The sequence below is a fragment of the Enhydra lutris genome, unplaced genomic scaffold (genome assembly GCF_002288905.1).
Source record: "Enhydra lutris kenyoni isolate GAN:26980312 unplaced genomic scaffold, ASM228890v2 scaffoldscaffold6, whole genome shotgun sequence".
NCBI lineage: Eukaryota > Metazoa > Chordata > Mammalia > Carnivora > Mustelidae > Enhydra > Enhydra lutris.
In genome coordinates, this window is record NW_019154090.1 from 9855393 (window position 1) to 9868491 (window position 13099).

Sequence of the window (13099 nt, forward strand, 5' to 3'; positions counted from 1 at the left end):
TGGAAGGGGTTTTGGCCTTGAGCAGAGGCAGGCGCCGGGGAGAAGGGCCATTTTCATTTCAGCCTTGGCAAGCATCAAGGTTGGCTGGCGCCAGTGCAGGACCTGTTCAGAGGTCCTTGTCATTAGGACCCTCTTGAACCCTCAATCGTGGGGACGGACACCCACCACATCTTTGCAGGAATGAGTGCAGTGGCTGCGTGGCCACCTCTGGTTTGACTATCTGCTGTGGCCGCAGGCCTGCGTTCACTGGAGCCGCCATCTGCCAGGGGGCCAGCAAGTGAGCTCTGCCCGGCCCGCCATCTGCTGAGCTTTCTTGGAAGGGAACCGCATTGCGTGCATTAAGCTTGGAGGGGGGACCTCTGTGTGTCCTCCCGGGGTTTTGTTGGGGAGACGTAGTCCCAGCGCGTCTTCTGGGCTGGGGCTCCTTGACCAGCTCTGTTTGACACTCTCTGAGGTTTTGGCATCTCCCTCTGAGAGAGGAGAGTGGAGGTGGTTCTCGTTCCCAGCAGAGGCCAGCTTGCTTGTGTTCCTGGCCGCCTCCCTGAGAGCGTGGCGGGGCTGGCCCCTTCTCAGGGTTCAGGCTCCTGTTCAGGCGTCCTCATCTCAGAGGCTGCTTCTCTGACTACCCAGTACCAACCAGCAGGCTTCTCCGGCTCCTTCCAGTCTGCTCCTCCGCCTGATTTTCATGACGGCACCTGCCCCCGTCCGTGATTACCTGTTTCTCGTTTCCTCCTTCGTTGTCAGTCTTCCCCACTGTGTTGAACATTTCCATGGCATACACTGAGGAGGGGAGACAGGTAGATTGTTAATAGATATGACCAGTTTCACCCCAAAATAGATTGTTCCCATTTATATTCCAGCCGATAGCGTGTTATGACAGGGCCCATTTGGCAGAGACACTGGGTGATATCAGTCTGCGGAATTTTTGTTGTTGCAGTAGTGATAAAAGTGGCTTATTTTGCATTTCTTTGATTACTCACAAAGTTGAGCATCTTTTCTAATGTTAACTGGCCTTTTGTGTTTCTTCTGTAAGTTGTTGACTTTTAGAAAGATTGATAAACGGGGTGGGGGGGCACGTGAGAGGGGGTGGGGAAGTTCTCAGGAAAGATGGGTCATCTGGCCCGTGTTCTAGTCGCACACAGAATCTAAAGGAGTCAGACTCAGCGGGAAGAAGGCTCTAATGAGCGTGTTTGTAAGTTCTCATAGTGTCTGAATATAGGAATGTCCTATAAGCGCCTCTGGAAGCCTCTGAGGGCGGTGGCGTGAAGGGCAGACCCCCCCCGTCAGGTCCCCAGGGGACCCCACAGACCCGCACTGAGCAGTTGACCTTTCCGCAACAGGAACAGCGCTCTGTGTCTTCACCGTGACCGCCGAGTGCTCGAAACTGTGGCGGACGCAGAGGGAAGACGGGGAACTGGGCGTATTAATTTCTGTTGAACTTAAATCGAAACAGCTGCCTGTGGCGAGGAGCAGCGGTGCTGGTCCTCGTGGCCCCGGATACCGTCGGTGTTCATGTCTCTGTGCTGTGCTTTTCTCGCGTTAGGTACTGTCGTGGGTGTTGTTCTTTACACGGGCAGAGAACTCCGGAGTGTCATGAACACCTCAAATCCTCGAAGTAAGGTGAGCTTGATGTTTGTTTGTTTTAAAGATTTTATTTATTTATTTGACAGAGAGAGCGTGGGATGGGGGAGGGTCAGAGGGAGAAGCAGACTCCCCACTGAGCAGGGAGCCCGATGCGGGACTCGATCCCGGGACTCCAGGATCATGACCTGAATCGAAAGCAGTTGCTTAACCGACTGAGCCACCCAGGCCCCCAGAGGAGCTGGATTTAAAGACAGGAACACCTCACAGTGTTATTTCATTCATGTAGACGTACTGTCTTCTCATGTGTCTGTGCACGTGTGCGTGTGCGCACACGCGTCCGTATAACACAGGAGCATGCGTTCCTGTGTATTTGTGGGAATTCATAAAATTTTTAAAGCTTTCAAGTTCAAACTGTTGAGCACTTCCTATGTGCCCTGCATGGTGCCCCATCTTTCACAGGCGCCCCTCCCCCGTTTAATCCCCAACACCCCCACCCCAGCCAGGGAGCCTGGGCGCTTCCTTGGGCTCATGAGCTGAGCAGTGGCCATGAGAAGCCCCATGTCCTCACGCTGCCCGGCAGGGAATGGGCGGGTTCAGATCCACCCCACAGAGGACACTGGCTGTGGCGTGGTGAGCGGGGTCTGCTCTGTGGCCTCCAGGTGGGTCCCGTTCTCACTCATTTCACACCACAACCCACCCTCCCAGCCCCACCCCTCCCCCACAGTTCAAGACTTAGCCAGAAACTGTACAATGACTTCCTCTGTCAACACCGTGAACAAGTGCGGTTTCCAGACCTCTGGTCATTGCCTCTGCATCGTCACGACCGTCTTTACAACCAGAAGGCCATTTATTCGATGCTTTAGCCTTGTGCTGGGCCACGATTCTGTGAAGTTACAGCTTTGGCCTGCTGGTTCCGTTTTTTTTTTCTTTTCTTTTTTTGCAGACACGTTAAAGTAAATCTGTCATTATTCAAATCATCGCGCTCATGAGTGTGGTTCTTAGCCATCAGGTCCCACCTGTGTGTGTGCCCTGAGCTGTCAGGCAGCCCCGAATCCATGTGTGGGGCAGTTCCAGGAGTGGGGGACCGAGCCCATTTTATAGGCCATGGCGTACGTCACCCCACACGTAGCCCCCAATGCACCGTGACCTGTTTATGTGTTTCCAAGTCTAAGTTTTCTTGTTTGTTTTGTTTGTTTGTTTTTTATTTTATTTGTTAAAGATTTTTCTTATTTATTTGAGAGAGAGAAAGGGGGCATGAGTTGAGGGGGTGGGGTGCGGGGGTGGAGGTAGAGGGAGAAGCAGACCCTCCACTGAGCAGGGAGCCTGACACTGGGCTTGATCCCCAGACCCTGAGATCATGACTGAGCCGAAGGCAGACGCTTCACTGACTGAGCCACCCAGTGCCCCTAAGTCTTCTTGATTGTTAAAAAAAATTAACGCAGTCAGAAATCCTTGAGGCCCCTTGGATGTGTGTTAGGAAGCCCAGCCCCTGGAGCCCAGTATTCTGAACCAAAGACGTAGGGACTGAAGGGTCCCACTGTCTCTCGCCTGGGGCACAGGTGCTCCTGGAGAAGGACCAGTTCTCCAACTGGGCTCCGGGTGCACCGACTAAGCACAGGCTCCCCCTGCTGCTCCGTCCCACAGATCGGCCTGTTTGACCTGGAGGTGAACTGCCTGACCAAGATCCTCTTCGGCGCTCTGGTGGTGGTGTCGCTGGTCATGGTGGCCCTTCAGCACTTTGCCGGGCGCTGGTACCTCCAGATCATCCGCTTCCTCCTGCTGTTCTCCAACATCATCCCCATCAGGTGAGCAGAAAAGGAGCCAGGCCGTTGTCCTCTTTTTCGCTCGTGGTCCCCTTGGAGACGACGATGGGGCGCAGTTGGGAATGTGAGTCCTGTTCTGGGCCCCAGCAGGGGAAGGGCGGTTCCTCCTTGAACCAGCCTTTCTTGAATCAGTCTTTGCTCAGAAGCCCTTGCCCTGCCTGCCCTGTGCCGGGGATGCCGCTTAGCGCCCGTCTCGTGGGCCGGCTCTGGAGCTTGGTGCTGGCCGCTGGGGGTGCTCTGTTGAGACGGATCCTGGGCTCGAGTCCACACTCAGAGGGAAATACTGGGACTAATGAGCATTCGTGACACAGGCCAGCCTCTGGCTTGCCTTCCTTGGAGGCTGAATAAATGCTCTTAGAAGATAGTACAAGGAATTGTCGTAGTAGGAGAAAACAAAGATTCACAGTGACCAGAGAATAAGATCAAAATCACCTCTAATCTCACAACTAAGTGATAGGTGCTCTTAATATTTTGACATATATATCTTTCTAGCCTCTTTTCTATTTTAAAGGGAGATTCTACCTTTTTTTTTTTTTTTTTTTTCTTAGAGCAATGTATTGTAAGTAACTTTGGACATCAGATATACTGGTGACTGGTACCCCGATGTGTTTTAGAACAGCCCTATTATATATTCTAGGTTTAACTGTTTAGCTCTGTATTTTTGGGGACTCGTTTCAACTGTCCCCCATAATTGATGTTTAGTAAATATTATTAAAATAAATCATTTTTCCCCCCAAAACTTCTAGTGCTTCTAATATTAAACTTGGTATTTTGCCTTGTAATTTGTCTTGCTCTTTTGGGTGTTTATGTCATCCCAGCTAGAATTCATGTTTTCCTGAGGATAGGGATTGTAGTTTTGGTACCACAGTGTTCCTAGAACAGGGGCATTGGACCCCTCGCCAGTGTGGTCTGGATCTTGGTTTCAAAGAATAAGTACATCTGCTCTATCACCAGCAAAAAAAGTGTGAGGTAACGTTAAGTGACGTTGTAATCTTTAAAGCTCTGTCTACTGCGTGATTGAAAATTAGTGAGTTGACTCTTTCTACAGCCAATGACTAGCCAGGAAAATAGTGGGCAGTTTGGTTAATTTATAGGAGTATGAATGAATGTGACAATTTCTTTTTATTTTATTTTTTACAATAACATAATATCTCAAGATGAATAGAGTACATATAATGGTATATTATTCAGCCTTAAAAAGGGATGAAATTCAGACACACAGTACAACGTCCCTGAAGACATTATGCTGAGTTACATCAGCTGGTCCCAGAAGGTCACATGCTGTATGAGTCTTCTCGTGTGAGGTCCCCAGAGCAGTCAAGTTCAGAGAGACAGAAAGGAGAGTGGTGGGTGCCAGAGATTGGAGTAAGGGGAAAGTGGGGAGTTGTTTCATAGGCATGGGATTTCAGTTGAGGAAGATAGAATATTCTGGAGAGGGATGGTGGTGATAGTTGCACAACAGTGTGATTAAACTTAATACCACTGAGCTGCACGCTTAATGGTTTCTCTCTCTCTTTTTAGAGATTTATTTAATTGAGAGAGAAAAAGCCTGTGGGGTGGGGAGAAGGGGGAGGAGGAGGAGCAGACTCGCTGCTGATCTGATACGGTTTTTTTTTTTTCTAAGATTTCAATTATTTATTTGACAGAGAGACATAGCTAGAGAGAGGGAGCACAAGCAGGGGAGTGGGAGAAGCAGGCTCCCCACTGAGCAGAGAGCCCAATTTGGGGCTCAATCCCAGGATCCTGGGACCATGACCCGAGCTGAAGGCAGATGCTTAACCCACTGAGCCACCCACACACCCCGCTTTTCAGTATTTTAAAAGCATTTTAAACTTTCATTGTTTTATTTTAGTCCAAAATAACTTTGTGGTAGTGGTGATTTTTTTTCTGTGAGGTAAGCTGAGAGATGACTTGCGGACTCTGTGGCTCCCGCCGCAAGGCTGTGCTGCCCCGGGGAGGCCCCACTGATGGGGTTTAGAGTCGTTTAGGGTCCTCGCCGTCTGCAGATAGAGACACAGGGAGCCTCACGGACATCCTATTAACCTGTTTGCTCTGCTTTTCGGACTAGCCTGCGTGTGAACCTGGACATGGGCAAGATTGTGTACAGCTGGGTGATCCGGAGGGACTCGAAAATCCCCGGGACGGTGGTTCGTTCCAGCACCATCCCTGAGCAGCTGGGCAGGATTTCTTACTTACTCACGGACAAGACAGGTGAGCTGTTACCTGGAGCTTCCTGGGCTTCCCAGTGAGAGGAGGCGCTTGCATTCTCTTCCTGGAGATGTTAGAGATGGATGCTTGCTGCTGTTTTATTCTCTTCAGCTACTGAGGAATGTTGATTTTTTTTGTGACGATGCTGGTGACAGTTGTCCTCACTGTCAAGCAGCAAAGCCTTACCCGGTGCTAATTAGGCTCAGAGCACTTCTCGGGGTGCTCACAGAGGGTGGTCTAGTGAATCCTCAACCTCATCTTGTGAGGGCGGCATTTTTAGCCCCATTTTACAGATGAGGAAATGAGGCACGGGGAGGTTGACTGCCGTGTCAGAAGCATAGGGTGACCGAGCAGGCTTCGAGTCCTCATCGCTGCACCCCAGAACACTGCCCTGCAATTTGCTTTCAGAGTGGCTAAGAGCAAGGACGGGGAGTGGGGACACCTGGGTTGAGCTTCCTCTCTACCACTTAGTGACCGTGGGACAAAAGCGAGTCTGTTGCAAAGATCTGGGGTGGCTCACCCCATCAGAGAAAAATGAGGTTTCAGGAAGGAACAGAACCAGAAAATTTCTGGATATGTCTGCTTCAGAGCCCCTGGGGTAGCCGCTGTAGGACTCCCTCAGTGGGGTGAACCTGACTCTGTCCGTCTTCTGTCCGTATATCCGTCTGCCCAGGGTTCAGATCCCTTCTGGACAGAATCCAGTGTAAGTCCTGTGCCACCGTCTGGGCTGCTGGAATGAGTCAGCCGCCCTGCCTGACCCTCCCTCTAGACCATCCCAGGGAATGAGGGTGATGGTTCCCCCTGTGGAAATCCAGGAAGCTACTTTCAAAAGAAAAGGAGTTCGATTCTGGACAGACCAGATAAACAGCGCAGACATCTCCCGAGCAGGGGCAGTGCCGAAACCAGGGCAGGGCGTAGAGTAGTAAACGCTCAGAAAACGACAGCTGTCCCTCCTGTTCCTCGAAGCCCCAGGAGGTGGGCGGGGCTCCTCATGTGTCTTGTGTTGCAGGAACTCTCACCCAGAACGAGATGGTTTTCAAACGGCTGCACCTGGGCACCGTGGCCTATAGCCTTGACTCCATGGATGAAGTTCAGAGCCACATTTTTAGTGTTTATACCCAGGTAACGCCTTCTGCTTTGATACTGGAAACAATTCTTTTGCACTTACTGACGCCTGTATTGAAATAGGATTCCTGATACTGTCCCATTCACCCAGCTAACGAGTACTGTCCAATGGTTCTTGGTGTATTCCCAGAGTTGTGTAACTATCACCGCTATCAGTTTTGTCTCATCCCCCCCAAAAGAGACCCCTGTCCCCAGTAGCCATTATTCCCTGTCCCTCCCCCACCACCTCTCCTTCCAAATCCAGGGCAACCATCAGTCCTTTATGTTTTGAATAAAATCACTCTTGAAATCACCTCTCCCCCTCCCCTGTGCCATCTTTCTCATTTCCAGAGTTACCCTGCTCTACTGAAATGCTTATGGATACTGGGAAAAACCTAAGAGAGACTTGTCTGCCAGTGACTAATGCCAGAAATAGCTTTGGGCACCTACGGGTCACTTTTACTTCCTTTCCCTGGTCAGGAGCCAAAGCAGCAGGCATGACTGATCTGCTCAGGAAAAACCGTCGTCACCGGTGGGCTTCAGTTTCCCGTCCGGGTCAACTCTGTGACCACACGGAAGGGGTTAATTTATTGGAGGTGGCCTGCAGCTTCTCTGCTCCCGCATTTGTTTCCACGAGGTTTTTCAAAACTAGTCCTTTTTCAGAGAAAGGTATTACTGGAAAGCGTCCTCATATTCCTAAAAAGTTATACCTGTGGGTGGGCGTGCGTGCGCCTTGGGTATACGACCTTGGCTACTCAGAATCGCTAGTGATGTTTTAAGAACAAAAACAAAAGGAAGGACGTTGACTTGGGCCTCATACGTGAGGGATTCTAACTCACTGTGATTAGGGCAGGGCTGGGCTGCTGTGTCTCAGAGGTAAGATGACACACGGGCAAACCCTTGGTAATTCTGAGACGCATCAGGGCTGACGGGCCAGCTGTGCATGGTGGCACTTGTCTGGACATGAGAATAGAGAGGCCACGTTTTGCTTAAATTTGTCAAAATAGATAATAATTTTGTTGTCAGAAGGCCAGTTAGAAATGTGAAGGGAGTATTTCCCAATACGGGGTAGAGGTAGAACTCCTGAATGCTTTGTGCCATGGTTACATGGGACGTTGTTTTCCGGAACATTCACTGGTAGGCACGCCTGGATTTCTAGGGTTATTTCCTGAGAATGGCAGAGCAGGGGATACAGTTTGGAAGTTGGAGTGAATTTTAAACAGAGGACAGTTAATTTGATCCGCGTAAGTGAAACACCTGTAATTCTTCTAGGCTGCCTGTGTGGGCATTTGTGGCTTGTCTCCAGATGGATCCCTGGACTAGTTTCAAAGATGGACTCTAGGACTCTTAAAAACTCATGAGGACTTAGTTGGATGGGATGGAAAAGCCACGTCCAGCCCCCTGTCCCTCTCTCTTGTCCCATCTCCCTCTGTGGCGTTGGTGGTCTGTAGCTCTGTACTGGCCCCCATGTGTCACTCTCCAGATGGTCCCTCCTCCTCCTCCTTCCATCGCCCCCGCAGGTGCTAATGACCCCTGTCTCTGTCTGCGGCCCCACCTGGAGCTCTAGACTTGAGACACTAGCGTGCTTGGCATGGCTGCTTACGGAGCCTAAGGACAGAGTCCCTATAGTCCTGACTTCCTTCCCATATTCCCACACCCCTGCTTCTTTTCCAGAGGTTCTTGTCCTAGGGAGTGCTACCTCTGCCTACTGCACTGCTCTCTCCCAGGATCTGAGAAATGCCCCTTCCTTCCCCATCCCTACCTGCCTTCAGCCATCAGTCCCAGGCCCTTTGGTGAAGTCTTTTCCCACCTGATCATGTGTTTGGCCTTTTGTCTTCATCTCTTGTCACCTGCTAGGCCAAACCTGCTCTCTCCCCTGCCTGGCTATCCGCACACATCCCCCTGCCCCACACAGTCTCCCTGCTGCTCCTCTTGAACCCCTCCCAGAAGCACGGGGTGCCCCTTGTTCTGTTAACTCCGTCTTGGGGCTGAGACCTCCGTGTGCTCCAGGCATGGCCTGCGTCCCCACCCCTCCCTCCTGGCGTTCACCCTCTCCTACGCTTACTCCTTTGGCATGGGGGGCAGGGGGGGCTGCCTTGTTTCTGTGTCTTGGAACAGACTCTCCCCTCTGAACCGTTGAACCCACATGCCTTCCGGGCCCCACCCGAGGGGGTCCACTGTGTGGGTGGTCACGCTCACCAGCGCCTGGCTGAACCCCCCTTCCTCCAGCCCTCTCCTTGGCACTGCAGGCCGACTGGTGATTGTACCAGACAACTTCCTGGTCGTGGTGCCGCCCCCCGCCCCTGGGCAGGAGACACCCCTTTGCCTACTGGGGTGGGATTTTTAAGAGCTTGTGATATTTACAGAAACCATCCCTTCTCAGGGTATTTGCATAGTTCAGCTTTTATGGTCCGTTTTTGCTTCAGCACAGATAAACACACTTCATAAAGTGTTAAAAGTCCCAGAAAGACATTTCTTACCGTGAGCACTACCCCAGCCCCCTGGCTTAGCGGAAGCTCATAAATTCACTTACCCACCCTGGCCTTGGAGTTAAAATCGCTGAGTGTTACAGGTCAGGTCGTCTGGAGGCTGGCGTGAGCTCAGAGTTACAGTACCCGCTCACCCCGCGAGGTGTGTGCGTTCTCCCACACCATCCAAAGACCCTGCTGTGAACACGGGAATACTTTCGTGATGAGGCTTTCAAGGGCTCTTCCAGGTTTTTAAAACAGCTTTATGGATGTGTAGTTGATCTACCATAAAATGCGGCTCTGTTAAGTGTTCAAGTCAGTGACTTTTTTTTTTTTTTTTTAAGTAAATTTACAGAGCTGTGGAACCAGTGCCACAACCCCGGAAAGATCCCCTGAGCTCCCCACAGTCATTGACTTGACTTTAGAGTTTAATAATGGGATTTTAGGCCAGCATTTCATGAAGTCCACCGTCTGAAACTCCTGGGGCAGATCCCTTGGGATGGTCGGACCCTCTAGACCTACAGTTCTAACCAGTGAACCGGGTGATTCTGAAGTACAGTAGCATTTGAAAGGCTCCCGTGAACCTGAGGCTTGCTCTGTTTTCCAGAAAACCAGTGTCTCAATCTGCGGACTCCACAGCAGGGTTTGCAAGGTGACCCGTTGGAGAGACGGAAGAAGAGATTTAGGGCGTCTCTTTGCTCTGCATTTGTATTTTCAAACTTAAAGCAAAATTTAAATCTTAATTTTCGAGAGCATTGAGATCAAGCCAGGGACCCTCGGTCCATCCGTATGTCCGACGAGCGTCTGTCCAGTCCGGTCCTTGAGGTGTCCTGTGGGAAGAGTGGCAGGAGTCAAGAGTTCTGTGGGGGTTTATTTTTAGGACGTGGAAATGTAGATCGCAGGTGATGAGTGTCCGTGTGACCTGTTTGACGGATTTCATTTCACTAAATTAACCTCATAAAGAGGGGGCTTTAAAAGATTTCTGCAGGGAGACTGCTGACTATTAATAAAAACCTAAATAAACTGTAAATGTCCAACACATTTTGAGGAAAAACCATGACAGGCTGAGGAGATAGCATGATTTTTTCCTTTGGCTTCTTTATTTACTAGTACATTTAAAAAAAATTGAGCTACAGAGGTGTCTGGGTGGTGCCGTCAGTTAAGAATCCAACTTTTCATTTCGGCTTGGGTTGTGATCTCGGGGTCATGGATTGAGCCCCACGTTGAGTCCTGCGTGGGGCTGCACACTCAGCACAGAGTCCGCTGAAATTTCTCTCTCCCTCTGTCCCTCCCTCCTGCGCATGGCTTTGCTCTCAAATCAATAAATAAATCTAAAAAAAAAAATTTTTTTAAAAAGATTTTATTTATTTGACAGAGATCACAAGCAGAGAGAGAGAGAGGAGAAAGCAGGCTCCCCGCAGAGCAGAGAGCCTGATGTGGGGCTCGATCCCAGGACTCTGGGATCATGACCTGAGCCGAAGGCAGAGGCTTATCCCACAAAGCCACCCAGGCGCCTCTAAAAATTTTTTTCTTAAATTGAGATATAATTGTCATGCGAGCTGTGCTGGGCCTCCCAGTGTTCAGAAGCGTCCTTGCCTTCTACCTTCTGGATGCCTGAGGTGCCCCCTCCCTCGGTTATGATAACCAGAAATATCTCTGGACACCGCCTGATGGGGGGGCGAAACCCTGGGTTATATGGGGTTCATTTTCTGCAGACTGAAAAGTGTGGCCTTTGCCGTGCTTGTGATGTCTGTGAAGTAGTCAACATTGAGTTTATTCAATCACGTAATCATCCCGTAGCTCAGCTGACTCATTTGGAAGTAGAGGCTCGCAGCCCGAGTCTGGGGGTGGGGGGTGACCTGTGCGGGTAACGAGCTATGAGCTTTGAGCCTTCTTTGGGGGGCGAAGTGGGGCTTCCACGACCGTTCTTCCTCTTTGATGGAACCGCATTTTTACCAGTTGCAACCCGTCCCCAGGGTCCGTTATTACGAACACTCCTACGTGGAGACGTTTTAATTGCATTTAGGAAGAAAACAGGTATTTGTGGGGGATGGACCTTTAATTTCGGTATTTGTCGTCCCTCTGACACAGACCGGCATTCTTGCTGGGAGGGGCTGCTGCCGTGGATCGCCAGCGAGAGGGGGAGGCCCAGTGTTCGTTTTCAGCCGTGTGTCTCACGTGTCGTCTGGGACGTGCAGAATGACCTTGAAGCGGTGTATGGTGTGAGGTAGCCACGTGAGGGCCCTCGTCAGGGGCTTTTGTCCGTGGAGGCCTTGATTTCCTCTCCCAGCTTCTGACCTCGTGTGGGCCTGTTGGGTCCCCCCTCGACAAGGGGACCCGTGGTTTCTCCCCCGGGGCAGAAGGAGTTGGAGCCCCACCTCTGTGGGTACCACATCTGGTTTTGTTTTCCCCCGGTATTTTTTAAGTAAGGAGAAATGTGTGTAGGTTCAAGGCCTATGGGGAGGAGGCCACAGATAAACACGGTACAATGTGAAACTCTTCCATATGGGGAATGCGAGGATGTTTGAAGACTGGGCCCTCCTCTTGACGCGGGCCGAGCCTCTGGTGATCACCAGCACGTTCAAGGTGCATGTGGACAGCCCTTCGGTGGGTGGATGAGCCTTTCCTTTGAGAATTAAGAGACCATTTCAGAATCCATGGTTTTATTCCTCCTCCCTGAAACGTCTTTGGTTGGAAAGGGGGATAAGTGTTAATTTGAGGGAGAAAATAAATGAACTTGGAGACACGACACCCGAGGCCTGCGGTGTTGGTTGGGGTTAATCACCCCTGTCTTCTGATTGGATGTCGGCTGGTTCCCTGGTCTGGGAGCGAGGACTTTGCAAAAAATCCAGGGCTCCTGTGTTTCTCTCTTTGCCTTGCTCTCAGCTGGTTTCACCTGGAATGCAAAGCCCCAGAGCTCGGTGCTGTCCCTCATTTGAAATACTAGCGGGAGTATTTCTGGAGACGTGAGTTCAGATGGCTTATACAGTTCAGAGATTTGGAGAGGATGCCCTTCCCTTGTCCTTTCCTTCAAACCCATTCTTACTGAAACTTGCTGGCCAAAGCAATGATGTTGTCAGAGGTCTTGTTATTGCCCCAAATGTTAAATAATAATTTGGTCCAGGTGCTGAGGCATGTGGGCGAATCGAAGACACGCAGCTGTGGCTAGATCGTAAATTACGGAGCTCATGGAGAACCCTCTGGGTGTAGTCTTTCCAGGGGAGAGAACCTTTCTGTAAATCTTCAGTCCTTGTTATAATTTTAGAGTTAAATTCTTTATAATTAAAAGCACTTGGCAAATAATGATTCATTTAAACTGTAGTTCTGATTCATTGCTCTAATTACCGTAACCATGCAGTGCCCTTTGGCCTGGAAGTGAAACTCGTGTCCTCTTGACACCAGAGGTTAACAGAGCAGGAAGCTAAAGCAGTGTGTGCGCCTGCATGACCAGAATAATTTAGTAATTGCCTAATTACCTGGGGAGGCTAATGCCACTGCTAAAAATAGTATTAAAAAAATGAAATGAAAGTCGTTTTCTTATTTCTCCTGACCCATCTGTTCTCTGTTTTGGGGCAGTCACGTGTTCGTGGGTATAAAACGCAATTCATTTTGCGGGACTGGACTGCTTCTCTTCTGTTGGATAAAATATGTTTCTAATGGCGTCCAGCACCCCAGTAAGTCCAGAGGTGTCTCTAACTTCCGGGACTCCGTTAGCTGTGGAGGAAGACCTTTGCAGGGGTTCCTTTTGTCCACAACTGTGATTTAAAACCTGGGAGGGGTGTTGGTCAGTTTGATATTTATTTCTTCCTGGAAATAGGAAAACAGTCAAGTCAGGGAAGGATGCCCCACCATCCCTTAGGAGTCCTGAGCTCTTAATTTGTTTAGCAAGTATCGACACGTGCCAGGCACTGC

At 50.3% G+C, this 13099-nt stretch overlaps 1 protein-coding gene across 2 annotated transcripts in view; it reads left to right on the forward strand.

The window, feature by feature from the left end:
• The window catches only part of LOC111141555 (ATPase phospholipid transporting 9A (putative)), a 127513-nt gene that overhangs the window by 68696 nt on the left and 45718 nt on the right, over positions 1-13099 (forward strand). For both annotated transcript variants that reach the window (XM_022494182.1, XM_022494181.1), the window contains exons 10-13: positions 1544-1620; positions 3229-3389; positions 5476-5618; positions 6625-6737. In XM_022494182.1, coding sequence (XP_022349890.1) covers positions 1544-1620; positions 3229-3389; positions 5476-5618; positions 6625-6737 — 494 coding nt within the window. The remainder of the gene's footprint in view (positions 1-1543; positions 1621-3228; positions 3390-5475; positions 5619-6624; positions 6738-13099) is intronic.